The sequence below is a fragment of the Poecilia mexicana genome, unplaced genomic scaffold (assembly GCF_051168715.1).
Source record: "Poecilia mexicana isolate PSO_F unplaced genomic scaffold, ASM5116871v1 scaffold_13, whole genome shotgun sequence".
NCBI lineage: Eukaryota > Metazoa > Chordata > Actinopteri > Cyprinodontiformes > Poeciliidae > Poecilia > Poecilia mexicana.
This window is the reverse complement of record NW_028263382.1, coordinates 32,544,929-32,572,495: the sequence shown is the minus strand read 5'-3', so window position 1 is coordinate 32,572,495 and position 27,567 is coordinate 32,544,929. Positions and strand designations below refer to the sequence as shown.

The 27,567-nt window shown below is 38.8% G+C and overlaps 1 protein-coding gene across 1 annotated transcript in view; it reads right to left on the bottom strand.

Annotated features, from left to right (window-relative positions):
- nectin3a (nectin cell adhesion molecule 3a) overlaps nucleotides 1-27,567 on the bottom strand; it is a 62,290-nt gene that overhangs the window by 10,817 nt on the left and 23,906 nt on the right. The window contains exons 2-5 of the mRNA XM_088012086.1: nucleotides 15,687-16,037; nucleotides 8,432-8,731; nucleotides 5,573-5,690; nucleotides 1,413-1,564 (exon numbers count right to left, since the gene is read on the bottom strand). Coding sequence (XP_087868212.1) covers nucleotides 1,413-1,564; nucleotides 5,573-5,690; nucleotides 8,432-8,731; nucleotides 15,687-16,037 — 921 coding nt within the window. The remainder of the gene's footprint in view (nucleotides 1-1,412; nucleotides 1,565-5,572; nucleotides 5,691-8,431; nucleotides 8,732-15,686; nucleotides 16,038-27,567) is intronic.

Genomic DNA, 27,567 nt, shown 5'->3' with positions numbered 1-27,567 from the left:
TCTTTAAAAACTCTTGCTTTTTCTGAAACTCTGTTTTCAGGAAGTCATAACAACATGGCTCCTTCATTAACTCTACTCTATTAACAACGTTTTGACCAGCTTTTCACTGAGAAGTAGCTCCTATAATGAGCTCAGCAGATGCTCGGTTCCACCAGCTGCTAATTGCTGTTGGCTAGTCTAAAGGAGCTGAGTGGGGGAGTCGTGTGGGAGGAGTGGCGCTGCAGGAGCGTTGGACTCAAACATAGAAAGACAGAGACAGCAAGTAGATGAAAAATGTTTAATAAAAAATGAAGAATAAAACTTACAAAAATAACATGGAGCCAGAGAAAAACAAAAACAGGAATCCAGGGAAAAATGACAGTCTGGAGTCAAAGGGGAAGTGATGGGATTTAATGAGAGAAACCAGCAAGGAGTGACTGAGAATGAGTTGTATTTATACTGGTGAGGTTGATTACTTGAACAAGTAACGGGTTGATGATTAAAAACGGGTGGCAGTGTGAGGGAAGAGAGCGGAAGGGAGACTGAGGAGAGAGTGGGAAAATAGCCCAGGGGCAAAGGAGAGCACATAAACTGAGTAACTAGGAAAACAAATATAACATTAACCAATAAGTAGACATTAGGAAGATAATACAACTAAAGCAAATACAGGACTGAATTAAGGTAAAATAGAGCTGATCTAATCAATGAATAGAAACTAAGGATCAGAAATTATAAACAAAAAATCCTTACAAATTTAAGAGAGGTTTGTGGTTGCAAAATGGCCAAACATATAAAAAAATTAAGTGTGAACAAAGCCTTCTAATTGCATCAACAGGATCAAATTCAAATGAAAGTAAATCCTGTTTGGAGAGTCAGTGAACTCCACTCTCCCATTACTTCACAGTTTAATCTATAGGTGTTGAGCTGAGCTAAATAATCGGAGCTGCTGGTGCTCCAGTGCTGTAGGGGCACAATCTACTGCTGAACAAAGATGTTTTATGGAGTATAAACACAGACTTCTGTGTGCTGCAAATCTCTCAACCCAATTCATTATGTCCTGCTGTGTAACCTGACCTTAACAAAGCACAGTAAAAAGGCTACATGAGTGAATACTTTGCTGAACCAGCAGGGATAAACAGCTTCTTTCTTATCTGAGTCATCTAATGTTGCCAAAACCACAACACTGGAAACTTTCAGTCCTGATACTCTTTATCTGGGGCCCGTGCTCCTCCTCTGTTGCCGGGGATGTGTGAAAGTGAATACTGGCAGGGACATTTACATTTACACTAAAGCTTAGTTGTTCTAGGGACATTAATTACTGAATTTTATCCTACATGAGAAAAACTTGAAGCAAAACAAACAAACAAAAAAAAAACACAGTTGAGAAGATCTGGTAATACGTAACCAAACTGTGAGAAAAAAGTTAAAAGTACCTTGAACCCAGAAGTTGACATTGTGAGTGCTGCGATCAATGTCATTAGTCACCTCGCAGCAATAGATTGCAGAATCATTGCGCTCTAGCGGGCGTGTGAAAGAAAGGCTGTTGTTTGAAATCTTAACACCCTCTGGCATGGCTCCATCCAACCTGCACAGAAACCAGAGGTGACATATTTTAGTCTGCGTCATTTAACAGACAAAAACTGAAAAGAAAAATCCAACTGGCTCGACCTTGTATTGATTTGTATTTTGGTAACTATTATTATGTCAGATAAATTACATGGATTCTTCCTTCAGATGTAAGGAAATTGTCTATAAAGGAAATAGTTTCAGTGTTTAGGCAAAAAAAAAACCCATTAAATTAGCTAAGTTGTAGGCTGAGTAATGACAAATGAAGGAACATCAGATTTCTAACTTTTAAAGCACAATGATAGAATTCACATGACACCAGGTTTTATCCTGCTCAAAATGGTGCATCTAAATTTTCAAATTTTTTTCAGCTAGCAGTCACCTCCACTTAGCTGACCTGGAACTAATGCTAAGAAGGTCAGCAAACAGCAGGAAACAGTTTTTCAGAATCAGACCCTGGTTACCGTTTAACATGTAATCAGCTGATAAGATTTGTAGGATTACCCAGCTAAAATATTAACAATATCATAATAATAAGTTTTTTTAAGCATTCTAACTTTACTTTGTATCCTGCTAAACAAAAATAAGTGTTCACAAGATATGAACACTTTTGGGAGTGAGTAACATTTTGGGATAAAAAAATGTTCTGCACTAGTTTTACTACACTGCACCTTTCACTTTTTCCTAATATTGTTATGAAATAAGGCTACTTTACTTTAAAATTGCTGGATACTCTATCCACTGAGAGTAACTAAATGGAGAACAAGTTTGTTTAATTCAAAAATGAACCAGACACACAAGACAGACTTTGTTTCTATACAAACTTTGTTGTTCTCACATTATGTTTTATCCGCTGAACCTGATTTGGAATTATTTTTTTCATTTTAAGATACCAACATTTGGTACACAAAACTTGTGCCTGTCTGATTTCATTTTTAAATATTTAATAAGACGTTATGATCAGTTATTCAGACTAGCTTTTTTATGAAATACTTTTACCTCAGCAAAAATATGTTAAAGTAGTGCTTCTCTGACTGAATTTTTCTTTTTCTAATTTGCAGAAAAATGTTTTTTTTTTCTTACCAAGTGGAATAAGTAATAATCAAAAAACAACACTAACCACCACTGCACATTTCTTAACACAAAGTATGGTATTCAAACTGTCAAACTTTCACAATAAAAGTTTTAAAACTATATAGAAGACACCAGGAGAGCATTGGTGAAAAATATTTGTCTGGACAATGAATTTAGTAAAGTGAAAAAAATACTAATAATCTCTTCATGCAAATTCAGTATTCACCTATAGTACAGTATCAACATATGCTTTACAAAATCCTAATAGACAATCACAATTAACTTAAACAAAACAACAATGATACAATCATCTCTATTTACATTATTGTAAATCTGTGCACAAATTAACAAAAAAAAAAAAAAGATTTCCATAGATAAAATATTGTGGATATAAAGCAGCTTCAGCTAAAATCTGTGACAGAACACCTAGCTGAAAAGGTCAGAGCCACCAGAGCAAACAGTAAGCATGAAGCTTTTAATGATGACGGAAAGCTGCCAACAGGCCGGTTGCTTTAAACGGGAACTACCGTTTAGAGTCTTTTATTTATAGCAGGGAGTCTTCCCAAAGGGTTCAGCACTACATGCAACAGCTCCAGTGTCCAGGCTCCAGGGTTAGACTATCAGTAATTTATAGATACAAACTTCTTCTTTTACAGCCAGGCAGGTTTAATAAGCCAATCTGGGATGACTGCAGCAGCCTGTCTCCCACGTCATGCTTGTTTTGACGTTGTGGAACATATTTTTTGGTCTGCATATATCAGAAATACTTGCAGATTTTGGCATCTTCATATTTGCTAGCTGCCAACCAGCTCAAACTACCAATATATTCAATAACGTTTTTACTGTACTCCAGTGGAAGATTTAACCTGAATATGATTCTTAAAGTGTTTATTGTCATGTTATACAACAGGGAAATATTTAACAACATCTCAAAGGTTTTTAGGGCATTGTGAATTTATATATTAAAACATTTTTCCAGACTCCATACCTGCTGAGACAGTTTCACATGATGAGTATCTGGGGCCTTTTCGAGAATGTAGCTCCAATAGGAAGTATTAATTAGGTCCTGGATAACTCAAACCAACTCTGGATGTGTGCAGCACTTTATTTTAGCAATATAATAATATGTCAAGAATCCCTTTATCAAGCTTTCATTTAAAATGCCAAAGTATTTCAAAATACAGCATGCTCTACATTTTCTATGCACCCCTCTGTAAAATCTTTGAAATAACATTTTAGCAATGCATCATAATATAATAATAAAGGATTTAGAATCTGAATTTTTATAAATTTGAAAAAAAAAAAACAACAACCAAAAAACAAACAAACAAACAAACAAAAAAAACAATATTTAAAATAAATTGTGTTAATATTGCTGTGAATGTTACAGTTGCTGTGAATACCAGTACAAACCCACATTCTGTCAACAGGGCAGAGCTTGGTTTATTTTCTATATTTCATGAGATTTCAGCATCGTAATTGAAGAATCTTTGCCCATTCCTCTTTCTCCGGTGTCTGGTCTTCTCTTTAGTGAATCATTTCCCAAGTAAAAGACATACGTTCACCCAGTTTTAATGTAAAATGTCCCGGTACAAAAGGCATCTACAAGGGAAACAGGCTCACAGCTACAGCTGAAAAGATTCATTTGACTAATCATGATGAATCGATTGTTGAAATAATCATAGACTAATTTAGTAAATGAGAAATTGTTAACTAGACTACACAGACTAAAAAAAAGTCAATTTGTTGAAGGAACAACATACTAAGAGCAGTAATTAGCCCAAAACAGCACAAGAAGTCTATATATTTTGGATTTAAGTTTAAAAAAAACTTTTTTTCTGTAAATATGTTCTACGCAGAAGTCTGACACTGCTCAAATTCTGTAAATAAAAAAACATCCTATTATGCACTGGTTGCTTTTCAGTTATTAATTGGTTAGTTAAAAATTAGTCAACAGATCAGCCCTACTCTATTGGTGTAGTCAAGCAAAAAAGACTGAGATTTTCACTGTCAGAAGTATTTCTTTAGCTGTAGATGTGTCATTTACTACAAATGATAAAGTGTTCACTAAAGGAATGAGATGTTATTGCATTTTAGGCAATAAAATGTTTCTTTTAGAAAAGGAACTGAATTATGCTTATTTCAATCTTTTAATGCATTTCTAATATTTTATTAAAAAATGCACAAGTGGTTAAATGAAAGATTTACAGAATGTGCCAATTTTTCATCTGATTAATCAATTAATCGTCAAAATAATCAATTCCAAAATAATCATTACATCATCTTCCCTATACAACAAAGAAAAAAAAGGAGAAATTGTTCTCTGAATCACGCCATAATTAACCTCCAGGAAAAAGTTCCTCCACACACTGATTAACTTAGAAAGGATAATAAATGACCAAAAATGCTTTATTTGTTTCATAGAAACTGTAAAAATTAATTCTCTTCGAATGAATAAATGTACACAAATTAATTAAATGTGAGATTGTGCACCTGGAATAAAAGATCAACATATTTTAAGGCTTCTTCTTCTTTTCTTTTGGTGGATCGCCAGAGTCATACAACAATTTATTTTGCAAATCTTTACTAGAATAACTGCTTAAGGTGCTGAACCTAAAATGGATGAACTGTATGTGCAAGTGACTGAATGTTCTCATGCAGAAAGCTTTGCAACATTAGAGTCTAGAGCAGGGGTGTCCAAAGTCTGTCCTCGAGGGCCGGCATCCTGCATGTTTTAGTTCTCTCCCTGGTTTTACACACCTGCATCAAATGATGGCTTATTACAAGGCCTAAGCAGAACATTGACTTGCTGAGGAGATTGTTACTATCACTAGGGAGAGAACTAAAACATGCAGGATGTCAGCCTTTGAGGACCGACTTTGGACACCCCTGGTCTCGAGATACAGAAATAGTAGTTTTTTTGTAAAAGCAGGAATGTGTTGTAGACACTGACCTGATCCATTTGTAGTCATGGGCAGGAGGGTTGGCTTTGGCTGTGCAGGTGATTCTCACGTTTGTTTGACCAACATACCAGATTTTATCAATTCCTTGTATGGATATATTTGGTGCAACTGTAGACAAACAAATTTTTTTTCATAGTTAGATATGGTTCAATATATATATATATATATATATATATATATATATATATATATATATATATATATATATATATATATATATATATAAATATCCATTAATGTTTCATTAATGGATATTTCTTCTTGACCGTGGCAACAATTCATTGCTTTTACAACTCAAAGCTTGCTAGAATTTCAAAGTTCAATTAACTTCTGAACTATGACCCCAAATCCCAGAGAGGTTCAACAGGAGGCTTCATGGATGCAGACCAAAGAGCAGAAAGAGAAGGAGGAAGTTCAAACCATGTCTTCCCTCGATCACAATGGGTGAGGATCATATGGACTCCAAGGTCTCTCTGCCCAGCTTTCTAGCCAGACGGACAGACAGACGGTGTTTTCACTCCTGACAGCCTGGTAGTCTTGGTTCGATTGGGGACCAAAATTACAACTTATTTTACATTTTCATCTGCTGCAGTTCGCTTTCAAACTGCACTGAGTCAAATGAACCAAAACCTTTGAGAAATCGCAAAGGTTTGCCTCGCCTTGCCTGATCCACATCAGACCTTGATGACACATTCACACCTTCTCAAATAAACCAAACTTTCTAGGCAAATGAACTGGAGTTTGATTAAAGCGGACCAATAAGGGCTGATATGACAACACCTACAGATATAAATAGGAGTGTCATAAGCAAAGGAGGTGTAAATTAATGGTGTCATTAAACATATGTTGCCGTGGAATATCATCTCTGCTGTTCGGAAATTGAGCTGCTAACATGTCATAAAAGTCAGGAGCAACAGTCTTCAATCAGAGGTGTCATCAGACTATGAGCAAGACTGCTACTGGAGATTCTTCCTGCCCACAGAATCTTCATCTGCAAGAACCCTTTAGAGATATTTGGAAGATATGAGTCATGACATTTACATTTCCCTTTAGTATAAATAAAGTACATTTGAATTGAACAGAATTGAATCATGTCTTGTACTTAATCAAATCATTTTTCCAGCGATAGAAGACTAAAGCTTCACAGTTAGTCTCTGTAATTCAAGCAGCCAGGTGACAAATGAGCTTTTCCAGAAGAAACAAAGCATGTATTGTAATCACTCAAGCTGGGAGAGCAAACAAATGAGCGTTCGTTGATGGAAAGTTAGAAAACAGCAGAGTCAGTCAGCAGATCCAGCCTGCCACATAATAACCCAGACCTGCACCGTCACTGGGAAGAAATAACTGAAGCGCAACGCACGCCACTGTAATAAAACATGGCAAATAGTGACACAGATATCTAATTTTTCCTTTTGATTTCTCTAGAGGGCAGATGAAGGAACTGTTTGCATTCCAGGCGAAGATGTCACTACTTGCTGCGTCCACTGAACCTATTCCACACAGTTCAAAATTGTGCTTCTTTTGCACTTAAAACCTCTTGCCTCTGCACTTGACATGATTTATTGAACTAGAGAGCCTCTTTCTTCCTGCATTAACCTTGGTTTCCGTGTGTCTACATCCGCTGTGCCCGGCAGCCTCTTGCTACTTGTGTTGCTCTAAAGGCTTGATCAATATTTCATAAAACACCTTCATTAGTCTCCACTCACACAGAACAAACAGACTAACAGTCTGCTTGTTAAGGAAGCATGGGGCACCTTTGCAATTCTGACTTTAATTTCATCGAAATTACTTCCTTCAAATCCATACTTTAGCTGATGCTTTCAGTTTACTTTTAGTTGACACTATTGCTTTCTTACAAAAATAAAGGGGATTGTTGTAACTATTGTTGCAGGGAGGCATTAAACCTTTCCTGACATTAAGATTTTAAACAGTTTTAAAACTTAACTCATACATTTACAAACATTATCTTATAGCTTGAAGTTCTTCTGATGAGACGGCGGAGAACGTCCCTGAGCAACTGAAACTTTTTTGGGGTGAATGCAGCTTAGCGAAACACAATGCTGCCCCTCCCCCACATGTTGCTCTCCACTACCAGTCAGCTGAATGAAAAAAGACCCTGATATTTTTTTCCTCAAGACAAAACAAATGGAGAAATTCAACTGTACTGAAAGTATTTTCCCATTTCGAAAAACACAGAGTCAGAGCGCTCAACTGACAAATGTTTCTAAACATTTAGATTCAGATGTTTTTCAGATACAATGAATGTTGGAAGGCAGTTGCCACTAAAAACACCTCGTACTAACTTGTACCGTGTGATTTTCAGTAATGTTATAACTATTGTTACATATATGTTGTTTGTGGTTCTGGTTTTCTCTCTTTCTGCAGGTGTGGAGGGAGACTTCTAGGGTGTCGACTTGTGTTCTCTCTATGCTTCTTCCTCTCCTGTACTCCCATCTCCTTTAAACCTTTTCCCCACCTGTCTCACTTTGCTTTCTCCTTTCATTTTTGTCCTCTGTGTCCATTATATTTCAAATAAAGTCAAGGCCATATCTAATAAAGTTTTATATATCAAATTGAGCATTGACTGTGTTAATTGTATTTAACTCTACTTTTGAATTTAAGGCAAGTTACAAACAGATATCAAAAAAATCTTCTTGCCAAGTTTTGTGCCATGTAGCAAATAGAAGTCATTTTGGTAATTCTCACTAAGATAATACAATAAAAGACTGTGAGAAAAAAATGTCTTTTTATTCAGTGTATCTAAATTTCTGATTTCAACTGTATCAAAAGAAAATTATCATGATTTTTCTCAGATAGAACTATGTGAGTTGTCTTAATTCAGGACTTACATTGCACATTTAGCTTGTAGCGTATGCGGAACTCTGTCTGCAGCGTTGGGTGGCGCACCACGCAGGTGAGCATCTTTCCCTGGGCGTAGCTCTGGGGCTTCCACATGTAGTTGACGCGCACCGTGGTGGTGCCGTTGACTTCCTCCTGAGTTTGCTTCTCAGATCGCCCGTACAGCTCGGCCTCCCAGAACACCTCAGCGGCAGGCCGCCCGCGCTCCGCGATGCAGGTGGCCACCAGCGCCTCGTCCCCGCCGTCAAGAAGAGCCGCGGGGCCTGCAGACACGTACACCTTGGGCTCCACTGTTTACAGGAGGAGAAAACAACAACAACAACAAAAACTGAATAGATGATGAAACAATTATTAGTGATCTTTTCGTGTTCATGTATGAATTAATAATGTCCGGTCACCTTAGTGTACTTAACTGCTAAAAGAGAAAACATTGATTTCCGTCTTTCACCCAGAGTGCACACATTAAAAATTGACAAACAGTTCTACACAGCCGTCTACATTAAGGTGGAGAGTTTCTCATTGTGGACTGAACAGTGGTGCAGCTGGGAGCACTCGCAGCAAGAAGTAGACCTGTCACAATAAATTTTGCTGGGCCATAAATTATCCCAGAAATGACAGCGATAAACGATAATATTATCGTTTTGAGAGCATTGTTAATTAACAGCACAAAAATGGCATAACAATGCAAGTACACACTCTCGAAGATCAATAAACTAATCTATAAAGAGCATTTAATTCTGGAACGGGAAGACATTTTAAATGTCTGAAATAAATAAACAAACCAAAAGCAAATAAAATGGATTATGAAGTCTGTAAGCAAACCTGCCCTTCAAAATATATTAATCATAAGGCTGAGACATGGGAAAAGAAGGAATGCTGCCAATTAGGACTTTGGTGAAAAAAAAATGTAAACTTACTACTGTGTACTGTTTCTTTTTATTGTGATCTACAGCTGAAACACATAACTAGCTGGTTTCAGTGAAGTCCATAACTGTCAGAGGTTTCCATAACATTTAAAGGAGAGAAAAAACCTGAGGCTCTCAGGTCAATATTCCATATTCTTTCCAGCTCAAAATTCCAATGCTCATTAATTTTAAAAACTATTAATACTATCAAGTAAATAGTAATATTTGATGCATTATTTTATTTTTCCTTACTTATGCTTACCGTCATATTCAGTAAATTAGAATACACACTCCAATGAGTCTCATTTGTCAGATTAAAAGTACCTTTCTAAAATAAAATCCTGTAGAGATACCTTTCATTAAGCCCACATTTCTGTTTTTAGAAAGAGTCTTTCTATTGGTGGGATTTCAAATGTCATGTTTTTTTTATTTGCTGTAAGTTAAAAATCAAAATAATTAACAGAAATAAAGGCTTTCAAACATCCACTTTAGGGCTGGACAATCTGGCTGAAAAAAGCATTATGATATAAGCATTTCATATCGGTCAATATTGATAGTTATAGATTAGACTTTTTGTTTTAAACATCAGAAATATTCAAGATATTTAAAAACTGGTGGCATGAACTTTCCTGTTTTTTCTTTTATTTTAAGCAGTCATGAGGCTTGGTGGAGAAACTTGAAACAGCTTCTACGCAAGTTACTCAGCAAGTTGTTGCTCAGTAACCAAAGGTCAAGTCAGTTCAACGTAGAGCAGCTAAAGCTTTTCCTCTGCCTACATTGATAGTCTACATATTGAATATTCTATCAGGCATATTATCTATTGGTATTCATCATTTGTCTTTTGTGAATTGTATTGCTATTGATTTATTGTCCATATCCCTACTCCATCTGTGTATAATTAACCCTTTAAAACCTGGTAACTTAAACAATTAGTTAATAAAAATTCTGATTCTTTTCAAAATTAAACATTGAAAGTGTTTCATTACAGAAAAGAAACCATTTTGGACTCCTGGGCTTGTTTTCTAAATTTGTTTGTACCATAATTAATTTATCAGGCTTTTGTGTTGATTTAGTCGTTATAACTAAAAACACAAAATGTTTACTTTATTGTAGTGGATTTTTTTAAGGAAAGTACTTTGTTAGAGAAATATTCGTATCAAAAATGACACATTTGGCATTAAAGGAACAACTTAAAGTGTTTCACTCAGTGATAAAGCTCCTGAAATCAAAAGGCTTACCAATAATATTCTAACTTAATCAGTTGGACTATATAGACAGCTATTAAATTCCGACTTCATATTTTTTAAAGATTGCATAGGGGCTCTGCTCTGTGCTGTTTATTTTCGACTACATATAACACAATAGTCGCCCTCCGTCTGACCATTTCTGCGCTGGGACGATGTTACACCATTTCTCTGAGAATGACTCGACAAGCAGGTCTATGTAGGAGGAACGTGACCAGAATTATGCAACCGCGCTTCCTTTTGTGCAAAGAGCAAACTCGTCTCAACCATGCTCTGGACAGAAAGAATGAGAAGAAAAATAAAACAACATACCACACACTGTCAGCGCTGACAGTTGGGAAAGTTAAGGACAAAAAGGAGACAAGAGAAGAAAACGTTTACTGGAGGGGAACTGAATAAACAACAGGCCCGGTTAAAAGCAGGTTACAGTGTGCTCTGGTTTATTTTGTCTGCATCGTGTTGCAGTACACCGCCTCCTCTTTCGCTGCCTGCTAAATCCTACAAGCTGTTGGATTAAAAATCTCCCATCTTGCTCCTTATCGTTAGCCAACAAGGAGGTGCAGCAGCAAATTCCGAACAACAAGAAAAAAAAAAAACAACTGTTACCCCGTTTTCCTTCTTTTCCAAAAATAACCATCCACCTCATGTACCCCTTTGGAAGGGGCGGGGATGCTGACCTCCTGGCTCCGCCCTCACATTCTTCACTCACTTCTCTCTGCCCCTCCTTGCAGCCCTCTGACCTTTAAAACAGTAGCTGCTCTATGCTGGCAGGCCGGCCAGCTGAAACATCAGAATAACCAAATTAGACGGACGTGTTCATTTTGGGGAGTGGCGAAGAGAACCCTCTGGATGAGTGGAAAAGTGTTGGGTGGGAAAAGGCCAATAATTTCCCTTCAGTAATATGCCTACAATGACTCTTCGATTCACACACAACATCTGAACCCGTTGGGAAAGTGCACTTTTAACAAAAAAGGATGCGTGAAAAAGAAGCAAACCGGTAGAAAAGTATTTATGTTATGTAAGAAAAAGCAAACAAACAAACAAAAAACAACTTGCGATGCTATAACAAAGCAGCAACGTTTTGCATGCGACATTTTGACTCGGGGAAAATCCAGAATTCTGTTAAGGCAGATCTGAAAGTACTTTATTGCAAGCAAATTATACGACACTTAGCTCATTTTGAGCCGACTTAAAACCTCCATTTAAAGACTGAGTAAAGAGTCCAATCATGAAGAGGGCAAAGGAGAGAGCGCTTTGGGACGAAAATAGGTTCTCGGCGCTTACACGCCTTGCAAAAACACAGCGGTAGTTTCCTTATCTGTAAAATCCACTTTCTAAACCTAATTGCATCCTTGTTTTGTTTTCAAGTAACTGAACTGCTCAGTAGATTTCCATTGACCTACCAGTAGTTAAAAACAAAGGGGTCATTGTAGCTTATTCACTTAGGGTAATATTTTCCTTCCTTCTGCTTACACGAGAGAGGTTTCGCCGACTAAACCTTTGCCTAAATATTTTTGTCCTTTCCTGTTGTCGACTAGAGGAGAAAAGAAAACCCAAGCCAGAAGAGCTAATGTATGGGTAAATATTTGTGTTTCTCTCTCGTGACATTGCTCATATTGGAGATGTTTTGGATGGAGAGTGTGACTTCTGAAATAAAGCCAATATCCACTGCACCTGTTAAACATTACAACGCGTGCCGTGACTTTCGTCCATTACTCACGGGCTTGGCTGTTCCATGTTGTTACTGTAGTTAATTTGAAAGGAATGAAAATGCAGCCGTGTGCTTTTCATGATCCTCAAAATATAAACAGGAATCAAACACGGAATCGCAGTAGGGGAAAATATAAAAGCAATGGGTAGAAAAGGAAGTAAATACAACACACATGGCATAAATCAAGTATCGAAGGGTACGTTAGAGGTCAAGGGCTTTAAAAACAGTCCTTTTCTATGTTCATGGTCGTATTTAGGAGGTTTCCTTCGTTCTTTATTTCTTTTTTTAGTAGATTCAAAAAGTTGCAATTCGTTTGACTTATCTGAATTAGTGGTAGTGGGCACAAAGGTGCAGCTAATGAAAATAAGATGTGGGAAGAATTTATTACACTTTTATGAAATTAATACATGATTTTAAATGTTTTTAATCATTAAAGTCAGAAATTTCAGGAATGCATTTGTGTTTGGATCATAGTTCAATTAGATATCCCTTCAATATTGCTTTAAATACTTCAGTGTTGATTTAGTAGAAAGTAGCATATAACCAGTTCACTGGAAGACAAATGAATAACTGTATTTTTTTGTTTTTCCTGCCTGTATAAACCGTCGTGGTTGTATTCATTACTTTAACGGTGCATACGTCAACATTTTGGAGAAGTAAAATATCTGAAAGTAAAACAGTAGCACAGTAACGCTTGTGTCAAATTAAAACATGACAGTATGGTATTAAAGTTGACATAGAGTGTATGTAAACGTGAAAAATTGTAGAAAGTGAGATAGTTCACATCATTTACGAACCATCATTTTAAAGCATATTTGAACGATACTGCAGTTCTGACCCACACACCTCACCAACAGGTGGTGGAACTGCACACCTCTCTGCCAACCGCCAGTAAACTCAAGAAGAAGACGACTTCACTTTTGAGTATTTGGTGTCCGCACTGACAGGTATCCGATGGGTTCCTGGTGTCTAAGAAAAGGTGCTAGCTGCTCAGCTAGCTAATCAACATTGCTGCAGTCTAATTCCCATCTTTGTCCAACAAACAGAAAGTGTGGGAAATGTACGAAGGGGAATGATTTACTATAAAACAGCACGCGGATCTCGTTGCTAACCGTGTTGTGAACCCTCTGACTAGTGGGATGCAATCAGTTTACCCGAATCCATACTGAATTGGAAAAAAATGGATTGCGATACATTGATGAATTGATATTTTTATAGCAACCTTTGTTTCTTGTCAGAGATCCGACATTGGATTTAGGCCTGGACTTTCTAGGCTGTTCTAATATATGAATATGCCTTGATCTAAACCATTCCACTGTAGCTCCAGCCGTGTGTTTAGAGTTGTTGTCACACTGGAATGTGAAACTATATCCCACTTTGTGAGTCTTTTGCAGCATCTAACAGGTTTTCTTCTGTGTGTTTAGCTCCATCCATCTTCCAACTTGATTTACACTACAGCTAAAAACACAGAGGTGCTGCTCTCTGCTTACTATTTAAAGTGTAATTAACCCCGAATCAACCTATCTTTTGTTGATAGACTGTCTAAATAGGTTACTTGGGGTTCTATCTTTATGTTTCTGTGTGAATTTTGACGTTTTCGTCTAAATTGGTTTAGTTCTGCATTATTTTTTGCCTGACCCCATCACAGTGCTGGCCTCCTGAGGTGAACTGAGCAGCTGTTTGAAACGGTACGGGTTTACATCACACAGCCACAAACAGTTTCACTTTAAGTGACTTCTGAACTGATTGAACCAGGTTTTATTTAAGCTATCAAAGAGTGAATACATGCACATCATACAATTCAGATTTTCATTTGCCAGAAATTCTGAAAAGCGAGGTACAAATAATCTTGCAAGGCACTGCTGTTGCTGTATCACACAGCTGCAGAGGAATTATGAACTTCATTATAATGAAAAGAGGAATTTTAAACATACACGTCAAAACAAACACGAAGGACATAAAAAGGGCGCTTGGGAATATAAACTTACTGCGTTTAACTCTTCAAACTGTGATGTTCCAATGTCTGAGAAAATTACCCAGTGGGGTAACCTAATTCCCACACGCTGCATATCAGACTGAAAAGGACACATACTTCCTCTGTAATCACACCCTAATTACATCTGAATTGTAAAGAAGGTATGTGTTTGGGTATGTGTGTACATTTTTCCCTATGAGCACAAAAAAATAAATAAAACAGCCTGAGAATCTGCTCAGAGAAGACAGTAAGGTGTAATTGAGCTCCACGAGGTTTCAGACACTGCGGCTGTTGCAGCAATACTTAATGTGCCGCTCATTAAACATCAGAGTCTCCTCCTGTCTCTGGAGGAGGACAAGAAGCTGAAGCCAATAGCGCAATCTCCTACTCTCGACACCGAGTCACATTTAGAGCTTAAAGCATATGCTGAGTGTCGAGAAAGCAAAGAAGATTAAAGAATGAGTATTCCACACAGAAATATGAGGACACTGCAGTTTAACATTTAATTAGCAGGAGTTCAACAATAGGATTCTTGGGAAATGTGGTCATTCAGTTCAAATACATTCATACTCCAAATGACTGTATTTTTATATGGTTATGAATTTGTTATTTCCAACAAAGGGGAGAAAGTATTTAGTAAAATTAAAAGCACAAAGTGAACTGATCAGAGCTTTGTTACCTTGTCATATATATTAAAGCCAAGTTTTCTTCAAGAACAAAAACAAACAGCCTGAAACTGCTTTTTTTAGCCACTGCAAAACATAGTTTTGCTCATTTTAAAAGTGACAAAATGATTTTAAGATGAAAACTATCTTTAGGAGGTGCACAGCTTATTTTTAAAATCGCTTCTCATCATTGTTTCAGTTGAAAATCAACAATTCGGATCACAAGTGGATGCTAAAAATGTTTAAAGAAGAAAACTAAAAGTCAGAATAGAGCAAATGTTTTTTTTTCCCCTTCCCAAATCTCATTTTCATCCAAGTTGGTAAAATGTAACTGAATGTTATGAGACTCATTTTGTATCACACCCTGCAATTAACTTGTTGCTGTGTCTGATTCAGATTCAGTCTGAAGTTCCTGCATTCTGTTCTAAGGGCAGCAGGTCAGACACACCAAAACATTTAAAATAGTGTTTTCAGGCAGCAGTGACATAAGTTTTTGAATGATTCAAATTTGAGACATTTGAGGTCAGACAAGAGGTGCTTCTCTCAGCTGCAGATTCTTAAGAACAACTGGCATCTTTCTAAGGAGGCAGCGGTTAGGGAGCGGTTCATTTCTCCAGAGAAAACGCTTAGCGGTCTGTCAAGCTTTGTTCTACCACACTGCTGTGCTGTTAACTGCTCTGTAAATTTTTTATATTAAAAATAAAATAACCCTGATGTATTAGCCGACAGTAGGATTCTACATTACCTGAAACGTTAACAAAGGTCGACGCTTGTGTGTTGCCCAGAGGAAAAGTCGCCACTTTGCAGGTGTATGACCCGATATCAGAAAAACCAACTCCTTCGATGATGATAGTGGCGTCCCGTATGGACGGGGAAACAAACGAGATGCGCTTGCCGTATTCTTGGCCGTACGAGGTTCCGTACTCGGGGTTGAACACTGCCAAGGTGATGGTACCCGACGGAAGACGGCGTTCCCAGGAGATCTGCGTCAGACTCAGGTTGGGCTCCACCAGGATCCTGCAGCCAAGCGTGATGTTCTTTCCCAGCACCGCGTTCACTTTGTCAGGGACGACCACCTGGTTACTGCTTACACCTACTGAATTAAAAAGACACAAAAAATGAAGTTCCAATGTTATTGTCGCAGCAGAAATTAAACAGGAAAATTGTCTGTCATGGTTTGTTAATTAAGTGGGAAAATAGATGTCAAGGAGAGGTTTAAAAGACGTTAAACTGTTTCCCCATCATTTCTTTTAGCAGTTGTAGGATTTCGCTTTTTTCCTTGGCAAAAGGCTATAAGCCTTTTCTGCCTGTATTGCTAGACTCAGGCTCTGTTGACCCAGAATGCCCTGCGCTGTAGTTCGCTTCCTGCTTTCAATGCGGCCTTTGGTCCTCTTGCATCCACATACGCATTCAAATTGCACCAGAGTTCACTTCAACCGGACCAAGACCTCGGTTTGTAGGTGGACCAGACTTCGCATTTTTGGTCAACTGATTGGTTTGATTCACACCTTCCTAAGCTGACCCAACTTTCTAGGCAAACACACCAGAGTTCGATTAAAGCGGACTAAACAGGGCTGGCATGAATCTCATTTTTTTAAATAAAGAAAATATGCCTTTTAAAAATGCCTTAGAGTTGAACTCAACACCAAAATACTTATGTAGCTCCCATTTATTCCGTTTTCACTGCTTTGCCAAAACTGATGGAAGTTTGTTTGCCTTTTTTCCTCAAAGGAATATCTGATTTGAGGCACAGAGCAATAAGTATCGTCAACTCTATTTGCATGTTCAAGAGTTAGCAAACATGACTGCCTGTAGCTAGTTACTTCTTCTATAGAGTTTATTGGCAGCTTACGATCTTCTTATGTTATCGCCATCAACTGGACTGAGGTGTTGCAGCTAGCTAGCTTCCCCTGTGTGTCTCTGAGTAGTCATTGTATCCTTGTGCCTCCAATCAACCACATGCTGACAAAACGTTCACAAACATTTTCTCTCATTTATAAAACTTGGTGGCCCTGAAGCTTGCGTTAAGCTACGAGGTATGAATTTATTTTTTGGGGAAGACGTCAGAGTTGAGAGAGTTTCCACCATGGGTGACTGGTTCATTCTGTCTGTGTCGAAGGGAGAGCCAAACAGATGCACAAGCCGAGTCTGCGTAACTAGGTAATGGGTGGTACAGGAGCTGCAGCGGCCAAAGTACCACTGTATATCTGTAAAATTCCGTGTTTTATTGTGTTTTCCTCATCGCTGAAATCCAGGGTTCCTAATACTGTATGACTTTCACATCAAGTTAAAATTCACAGCAGCTGCATTCTACAAAAACAAGTTAACTTTCAGCATTTCTGGAGAGATCATCTATGCTAAAACTACAAAGAAAGACACACTAGATTACCCTCATATAAATAATGCATGCCAAGGATTTTTTGTTTGATTTGCCTTCCCTCGGTAGAAGTAACTTCTGTGTTTAATGCGTGGCTTTGTTTCCTAATGTAAGACGAAGCAGATTTCTTGTGCGTGACTGTGGGTTCTGCTCTGCCTCTGAAGCTGCACACTTTCACCACGGGGTACTCAGACTGCTCCTCTTGCTAATTGTCAGAGAACCTTATTAACTAGCAGGTACAATTTTCTGGACGGAGATGAAACAAGGGAAGCAATAGATTAACTTTATTCCTGCTTTTTTATGAGCCCACTAATTTGACTCTGGGCCCACCCCATAGCTTTTGTTGTCTTGTTTTGAGACACATAAAACAGGCTTTGAACATTAAAGACCATGTTAGTCCTGTAGAGAGAAACAAATGGAGAATGTGACAATGAATGTGGTTCCAGAGAAGTAATGAACTGTTACTAGTACCAAAGTGTACCAAGTGGAAGTGCACCGATTGCGGTTTTTTTGGCCAATCACCGATGTTAAATTTCCAATTTTCTCTCTACTGTGGAAACAGTGGTATTAACTGAACCACCATGCATCCCCGAATAACCAAACTGTGTCCATCAAATTCATCAGAATGCTTTTGTTTTGGTTTATTTTCTATGATATAAAACAGCAAACCTGAAAATGTGGTATTATGAAACGTTTAAGAACAATAGCTGTTGCAATCAACATGTAGATAGTATTTTAGCAGCAGCAGTAGAAATAATTGTTTTCTGTTTTAAGTGACAATAATTAGTTCTTGGTTTACATTTTTGGACTGTGATGTGTTCATTTGAGTGAAGTGAGGGTTTCTCACTCTGTAGGTCTTGCAGACTGACCTGAGTTCCAGTTTTAAACATTTAACTGCAATACATTCAAAGTAAAATGATGATCATGACTTTCATGCCCAACCAGACCTGTGACGACAACAAATTCTGCTGGACGATAAACTGTCCCAGTAATTAGTGCGATAAACGATAATATGGTTGTTTTGAGAAGTAATATATTGACGATGGCATAATTATACAAGTTCGCCATCTCAAAGACTAATTTGATTTAATTTTGTAAAGAATATTAAACAATGGACATGGAATATACTTTACATATCCAAAAAAACACATAAACCAAAAATAATAAATAAAACTGAAATAAAAACTACGCACAACAGAAGCCATAAATAAAACGGAATATGAAATCACTGTAAACATAAAAAAAACAACAACTAATCATCAGAATGGACATTAACGATCTCATTTTAATTCATCATGTGATTAATTGATTCATTGCAACAGGCTTCTGTCCAAGGACTGCACTGAAAATGCATTTTGGTTTTTGGCCTGATGGCTGGTTCTTTTCTGTGAGCAGCATTTTCTCCTTGTGGATGTGTAGGTTTTACTCCCACGGTCAAAAGACACACATACACAAAATCACACACAGTCAGGTCAATTACTGTGATCCTAAGGTGTTGTCTATCAGTTTTACGTCAACTGTGTGATGGACTGTAAACCGGAGTGCACCCTGCCTTTTGGCCAGTGTCAGCTTGAATAGCAGCCGGTTGTGTAGGAGGTGAAATCAGACTGAAGTTTGTAGTAAGAAAAAAAAAAAAAGAAGGAATAAACTTAAAGTCACAAAATAAAACCTTGCAGGATTTGAAAACGTCTTAAATGGTTCTAATAAAGACCACTTGGAAGTCTATTCTGTCTAATTGGTCAATAAGAGAGATCACAGCTTTTGAAAATCTGTTTTGGAGTAAGACCTACTTGAACTCTCTTCTGCTTTATGAATTAAATCAAAACTGTTTCTGATTTGATAGTCCACATGTTGACAGATGTGCTACGTGGTTGTAGCAGAACAAACAAACACTTCCAGCTCGGTGGTGGTATGGGCCGTATCTTGGAAAACTAACCTGAAATAAATCCTAAATTACAGGTTGAGGCAGCTGCTGGGACAAAAAAAGCCATCTCAGTCTGTTTTCTTTCCACTTTTTCTGAGAATGACTCATTGATAGAATCACATATGCTTTTTTTTTAAGAGGCAATAATTTACAACACTGTACCCTACTGAGCAGCAGAGTAGACCGGTCTTAAACCTTCATAATAAATGTTTTCTTTTATTAGAAAAAAAATCCCAAAACGGTAAAATATTACTCTGAGCTGATTTTATTTGAAATATTCCAACGTTAAATCTCGGCTTCCCCGACACGGCTGCAGTCAGAATAAACTAAATTTGGGAGCCGCAAATTTCCACTTTGTACACCGTCAAAGATGTGTATGGGGTAAAACTTATAAAAGTGGTCCACTAGCGGGTATTTCAAGTCTTTGGCATGAATATGAGTGGTAAACCACAGCAATGCTATCATGGTTTGTGAGCAATATTGCCAAGGAGGCTGACGCTCCCTGAGCTCCATTACGTCCCCTGTAATTTTAGTGATTACGCTCACACTCACACACACACGCGCACACACACACACACACACATATAAATGGAGTATTTCTCTCTCTCCCAAAATAAGAAATAAGTGTGTGACCATCTGTGCAAAAGTAGGACCCTCAGTTTGAATAGCTGCTCAAGCTTCAGCATGTGAAGGATTGCGAAGGGTAGTTTTATTCTCCTGTCCTGAGTACTATCCACACGCTAACAACATATATGCACTGATACACTCTTTTCACTTCTGGTTATAAGAGGTTCAGCATCAGCCGATACATATCCGATACGATACAGAAAAAACAGTGCTGAATTGACTTTAAACTTTTCTTTTTTTTTTTTTTATAAAAACAGACATAAATGTACTGAATTATATTTTTTGATAACTCTGCGCCAGTGCAAACGTAGTCAAACATGTAAAAACAACCCAAGTTTTATTTGTTCAATCAGTGCAACAGCAAATGTAAAATAAATAAAGAAACTGGAACTGACAAAAACAATAGGTCGACTACCTTGGTCAAACACAAAAATAAACTGCAACAAACCTTCTTTCAAATGGTTTAGGAAGTGCAATTAGGAATTATATTAAATAATGTAAAATAAATTAGGGCTGAAACGATTCCTCGAATGATTCGAGTACCTCGATTACTAAAATTCCTCGAGGAAAATTTACCTGCCTCGAAGCTTCGTTAATTTATGTTTTATTAGTTAGCGCACCGTGTTCCGGCCGGGACTTCATTTGCGTTGCGCGGAGCTCTCACTTCCGCCTCTGAGTTGTTGACAAAAGCTAAGTCTCAGCGGCATAAAGTCCAATCTTCAAGATTGGCCCGTGGGGATTTAATTGATTGATGATAATGCCCGACTTTTTATCGTTTTTGGGGAACCAATAAGCAAGGGCGTAGGTTCGGTCTAAGTTTTGGTGGGGACCTTGCAAACACAATTGCAGATAAGAAGAAATCAATAATAAAAGAAAAAAGAAAAAATATTACATAATTAACAGACCTATTCTACCTCACATTCAGTGCTGACCTTACTAAACACCGGACTTTACAACAAATGCGTTGCGTGATAGATATCTAACTTATGGGTCCACTCACTGTACTTACAGCCGACGTAGCGAAATAACTTCTAATGTCTGTCCTTTTCTTTTTTGGTGGCGACATGGTCTCGGAGACTCAGAAGGAGACGCGTGTACCCAGCTAGCCGCCGCCTGTTGCTGCTAATCAAAGAAGGTCCGACGATTCAACTGACTCCCCCTCCCCCCACGCCCCCCGACAGCACCGTTCCGACACGGTCTCGGAGGCTCATAATAAATGTCAAACTAAGAAGCTTCCGTTCCGCGCACCGCCTGTTGCTGCTAATCAAAGATCGTAGATCCACGTTCTTTGAGCCAATATTGGTCGGGACTTTTTCATATCCCGTGAATATTGGTCGGGACATGTCCCTACCGTTCCTACCCAAACCTACGCCCATGCCAATAAGCATCCTTAAAATGACTGGGGGAATGCCTGGAGTACGGCAGCATTTCTCCTCCGGGGCTGCTGGTTGAAAGCGAACGGCGGGAAGAGCGCTGAGGTGAGCGGATAGCCTGAACAGGGCGGGCGGCTGAGTAGCTGATGCTTACCGTGTAAATGTAGCTTTACCGACGAACCGCACAATAAATTTCATATCCCGGTCTGAAGAAACGGGTGGCGGAGCGCATCGTACATGGCTGGTAGATGAGTTTCTGAGTGTGACCAGTGAAGGTGTCGTAAATATCCCGTATTGCTTCCCCCCGTGTTCGTCCCCCGGTCTAACGGTTCGTCAGTCCGCTGGTCTATTTCCTCCCCTCCACCCCATCTTACGTTCGTTCATTCGCCCTCTCCTCCCACTCCAGGCGGCATTTCCCGTATTTTCAAACCCAAAGCGTGACAGGTTAGGTGGCAAGGTGAGTTTAATTAATCTATTAAACTCACTGAAGATGAATACATAAACTAAAAGCTGGATTGTAGACATTTTTTATAAGCATATTTGTGAGCCTGCCTCTTTGTTATTAAATTCAATATAATTTCAGATTTTTCTATAACTTTTCTTCTGGTTAACTTAGAAAGTGAGCTATTATTGTTACAGGCTAGTTTTCTAAACTACAAAAAAGCAACTGTTAGGGATGCTCAAATATGAAAAATTGGACTGATATTGATATCTGATAGTAACACCGGTATTATGCCAGATTTACCAATATTTCATTTTGTAATTTTTTTTATCCGATTACTCGATTAATCGTAAGAATAATCGATAGATTACTCGATTACTAAAATATTCGTTTACAACAGCCCTAAAATAAATAAATAAGCATGACATCATTCAGCACAGACACAAACCACAGACTTAGGCTGCGTTCACACTGCAGCCTAAAGTGACCCGGTCCTGATTTTTTGTCAAATCGGATTTTTTGCTGTGGCCGTTCACACTTCCAAATATATGTAACCTGTACGTGTTCTGCAGTGTGAACAAGCAAACGACCTGAAAGTGTCTCGAGTGCATAGTGGAGGGTGCAATAATATCAGAGTTCTCAGTGTTTTGCCAACCGCCATAAAAAGAAGAAGTGTTCAGTGTTTGTGGAAGTAAACATGGAGGCCAACGGTGGAGCATAGCTTAAACATTTGAAGTTGTTGTCTGACCGGAGTAGCATATTAACAACTTAATCCTCATTATAGTCCACCATGGTTGTAGTTTTTCTTCCCGCTGGCACATATTAGGACACAGAATAGTGACATTTGTCGAGTATCTGTGACGTTCAGGTCGGATGAATGCAACCTGGGTGTTAGGTCACATTTGAATCGGATACGTATCCGACACCCAAGTGGCCTGTGTCACATTCGAAAAGAACCCGTTGTGTTATTTAGACTGTCATGAAAAGATCAGATACAAGTCGCATTATGTCAAAAAATTTGGAATTGGGTCTCTTTAGGCTGCGGTGTAAACGATGCTTTAGACCACATGTGTCAAACTCAAGGCCCGCGGGCCACATGTGGCCCGCCACGTCAATTTATGTGGCCCCTCCAGCGTTTTATAGGCCCATGATTGACTTAAAATAGGTTTTGAGCACGAATTGACTACAAACTACATCTCCCATAATGCATTCCGATTGTTACTAGCCAACATTACGGCTTCTCGCCACTAGAGAGCAGCAGAGTCGCCTCAAGCTGCTTATTGATTTTCCCAGCGAATAAAACTGAGACATCGACAAGCTAACAACAAAACGTCCAAGAAAAGAAACATCGATTTACAAGTAAGACTGTGAATGAAGATGTGTGTGAGGTGGTGTCAGGGCGGCAGGTCGCGCTAGACTTTTTTTTGTTATCCATTATCTTGACTGACAACATTAAAAAAATCGGCCATGTACTATTTTTATCTGTGAAATTACAATCATATTAACATCGGCCATTTAGCCGGATTTTATGCGGTTTTGTTAATATTCACCGTGAATCCAGATCCCATCACAAATTAAGCAGATAAATGCATCTACATTTTTCTCCGTAGTGATAAAAACCACTGACTGAGGCCCCAATAACTTTTAATAAATTAAACTAAGGGACTTCACTTAAATTAGCATCACTTCAACCCGCTGGGGTCTGAACGCACTTCCTCCTGGTTCCCATCTGCAGAAAAATCTGCGCTAATTCATCAGTCAGTTGGATCTGTCTGATCCAAACAGATCAACTGAACTGTGTGAGTATTTTACCCTGCGCGGTCCGGTGTGAGCTTTTTCCGGAATTTTTTGTTTTATTTTTTATTTTTTGCGTGGTTTCGCTTCTCCGAAACGGACAGATGTTATGTCTGCAGCTCCTCCAGAACGCAGCTCTCCTGGGTAACGTGAACCCAGAAGGCTCCATTTGTTAAATCTTCTGGATGAGTTACTTCGCAGCGGCGGAGCCACGTCCGCAGTGGTTGAGCAGCGAACTGCGTATGTTACAGTCTAATTAACTTCTGCATCGTCATTTATTTCCTCAAGATAAACTGCAGGCTCCTCAAATGGATTAACACAGTGTTGCATTCTCTTCAGTGGCGCAACTACACATTATTCAGGTGGATGCGAAAACATAAATCGGCGCCCCCCAACCCCCACCCAGGGATGGAACGTCAGGGTGAAGTGTAAGAATCGCTACATGTACCTCGTTATGTATGTGCCAGAGGTGAAGGAGCGTGAGGCGCGCTGAACTGTATGGGAAAACATAATCGGCGCGTCGCCCCCTCCAGACGGGGTTTTGGCGCCCCCTCTGGTGCTGTGCCCCTATGCGTTGCATACGCTGCATACCCACTTTTTGCGCCTCAGATTCTCTTTAGTTTTCTCTGGTCTGTAATGGAGACTTGAATTTAACGCACCATTTCAACCAAAGGTTTGTAATGCGCTTCCTAACCAGAAGCTCCAAAGCGTTATTTAACAATATGAGGTGTTTAATTTATTTTTAACATTGTATTTTCATACATTTTATGCTAGGGTTGCCCAAGTCTAGTTTTCCAGAGCTACCATCTGCAACTTTAGATGTGTTCCTTCTCTAACACACCTGGATCATTGACTCATTATAAGGCTCTACAGAACTGAGTTGCTGCTAATGAGGGAAGTCAACCTTTTGTCTGGGGTGTGTTTTAGCAGGGATACATCTAAAAGTTGCAGTCTGAAGGACTGCACCTGGGCACTCCTGATTTGTATCGTCAATGTGGCCCGTTGAGGGTGGCCAATATGCTGAAGTGGCCCTCGGTGAAATTGAGTTTGACACCCCTGCTTTAGACTGAATAGATCTGCCTTTATGGACCAGAATAGATGACCAATACCACATCTAAAATAATTTTTCAATATCGGATCAGGTACAAATATTGATATAAGATCAGAGCATCTGCAGTTAACATTATGTTTTGCTTTCAATGAATAGTGGTCAGGCTCTGCATGTTAGCGCTCCAAAAAAGTATTCACACCTATTGGACTCTGTAAGGTTTTGTAACTTGATGAATCAATAAACTTTTATTTATTTTACAATGAAGAGTATCACAAAGTAGCTCATAACTGAATAGATGAATGGTGGACAAAAAAATTATAATTTAAGAACAACAGTCTGAAAAGCATGGTATGGATTTGCCCTGTCTACTCGCTAAATAAAAGTTGATGAACATCATAGAACAGACCTTGATCTTCTAATCAGTGTCAGATGTCCCAGGAACAGATAAGGAATGTTTAAAAATTGTTATATTGTAGAACAATATCAAATTGTCACCTTCCGAAACAATGGCTTAAGCCATTTTTGTCAAAACATGATTTAGGAAAAAAAAAAAAAGAAAACTTTTGGCAAAAAACTGACTTAGGGCATTAGTTTAGGAAGGTGAATTAGTAAATATAATTGAAATCGCATTAAAGAGTATGACTCAAGTGCTATTTTACCAAGACATGACCATACACCTTAAGGGAAAAGTCTGACCAAGGACAGTGTAAATCAAAGAAACAGCCAAGACCACCAAAGCATTGGCTGCAAAGAGCCACAGTTTAGGTATGAGAATCTGCTGACAAGTCAATGTTTAGTCGTGCAATTCACGACTAAACATTGTGTAATGCTATACGCCACATAGGGGCCAAGACCCGATAGAAACTTTTCACTGGACATCAACCACAATGCCCCGTCTCCTTGGTGACTCATGCTGTCATGTTGGGCAAATACTTTTGCACAGAGCTGATGGGAATATGGATGGAGCTAAATAGAGGGTAATACTGAAAGAAAACTTCACAAGACTTCAGAGTGGGAAAGAGAATCAGCTTTGTCCCATAAACAAACATTAGTTTAGGTCAGTATTTCCCAACCCTGGTCCTCAAGGCACACTGTCCTACGAGTTTTAGAAGTTTCCCTGCTTTAATGTGCCTAATTCAACTGATTGCAGTTCAGCAAATGCCTGTTAATCAGCCATCTACTGAAATCAGCTCGACTGAAGCAATGAAATACCTAAAACATGCAGGGCAGTGTGCCTTGAGGACCAGGGTTGGGCAACACTGGTTTAGGTGTATTAGAATGGCTCAGTCAAAGTCTAGGCCTAAATCTAATTAAGAAAATCAGTGGAAAGACTTCAAAATTGCTTAGCTTGAACTGCATTGCAAAGAAGAATGAGCAAAAGTCTTCTAAATATGAAGACTGTAGCTGCAATTGCAACAAAAGTTAGTTCTATAAAGCACACATTAAAGTGTTTTAATAGCAAAACGTTCTGAACATCTTTTGACATTAACCCTCCAGTTCACATATGCACGCTACATTTAATGGACTAATGACAATCCCAAAAACACTACATTAAGGTCGTAATATGACAAAACGTGCAAGACATGAATAGTTCTGCTACGAACTGCACTAAGGCTAACACATTTCCCTCAGAAAAATAAACCGGTCTTGCCTTATTTGTCATCCACTTGCACAGACATTTGGAAAAGTCACTTTGGATTATAACATTTCACCACAATAGTTTAGACACGAATAAACGTCTATTCCCTGCATTTGATTCATGACCTGGTCTGAAAAAAAAAAAAAGACCTGTTGGTGCTATAATCTGTTTTCCAGTGCATGTGTTGCTCTCTGTTTGCATTGCTTCTGTCATAGTCACCAGGGTGCATTGCAGTGAGGGGAGTCAGGGGCCGTCGAGGTCAGAGCATTTTCTGCCTCATGGTCATCTGAGCTGACACAACAACTGTTTGCTGTCACACTATTTGTTCAACTTTGTTATTTTAGTTGAAAAAAAAAGGCAAAGCTTTGAAACAATGCCAACAGCTGTACAGCCATAAAGATTTACAATGTGTCTATAACAGGACAGATGGATAAAAATGTTTGCTCGAGTAGTAAAGCGCCATGTTTGGCATGCGACATCGCACTGATGCCTGTGGACAAGTGTCCTGAGACCAGATTTCTCCGTAGCGTGCCCTACATAGTGAAGCTACCTGACACGCCGCTCCAAATGCTCACCGTACGACGACAGGCGTTGGTTTAGGTGTGTCGGCTTTCGAGGCCTGTCGAAGCGCAAGGAGAAACTAAACTCCATGCGTGCTATGCCCTGTTTGTTTAACAGTAAAGCATTGGGAAGTAACGAGACCAAGGAAAAGGGACTCCACCCTTTATCATTAGTTGAGGCGGTAGACAGATGGCCGCTGCATGGGATACCTTCAGCCAGGAGGAGAGTTAGAGGGGGGAAAACTTGGCATTGCTCTGCCGCAAGAACACAGTCGGGCCTCATAAACTAGAGCACTGTGACATATTATCTAAAATACTGCAGGCAAATGAAATCTAAGCAGCATGCTAAACAAAGCTGTCATTTAATTTCATCAGAGGAATAGGCATACCAGTGAGGTACAGTTCACAAGTGTCACTGGATTTATTACCAGTGATCCATCTTGTTGAGTAAACACAAAAGTTCAGATCTTTATAAAGAATAAACAAGGGAAAAAAAAGGACTTTGACAGTTGACACGTTTGATGTTGGGTTATGATGAAAAAGAAGAGCCCCAACCTGAAAAATCTATCATGACTAATAAGAAATTGGCTGGACTTTTACCCTCTCTTCGGCGAGAAACCTGAGGAAAGAATGAACTCATGGGCAGGAAATGCTTGCTCTTTGAAGAAAATGCTTCATATTTGTTTCTTTCCCTTCTGACATCACTAATTGCGACAAGCTGCTCGACAGACACGAGGGGTAAAATCAAAACCTTCCTTTTTGCCTGGCAACCGGCTCAAACATCCCCCCTTTGGCCCGTTTGGCGAGCCAAAAAAAATCTCCACCTACCGAGACCTGAC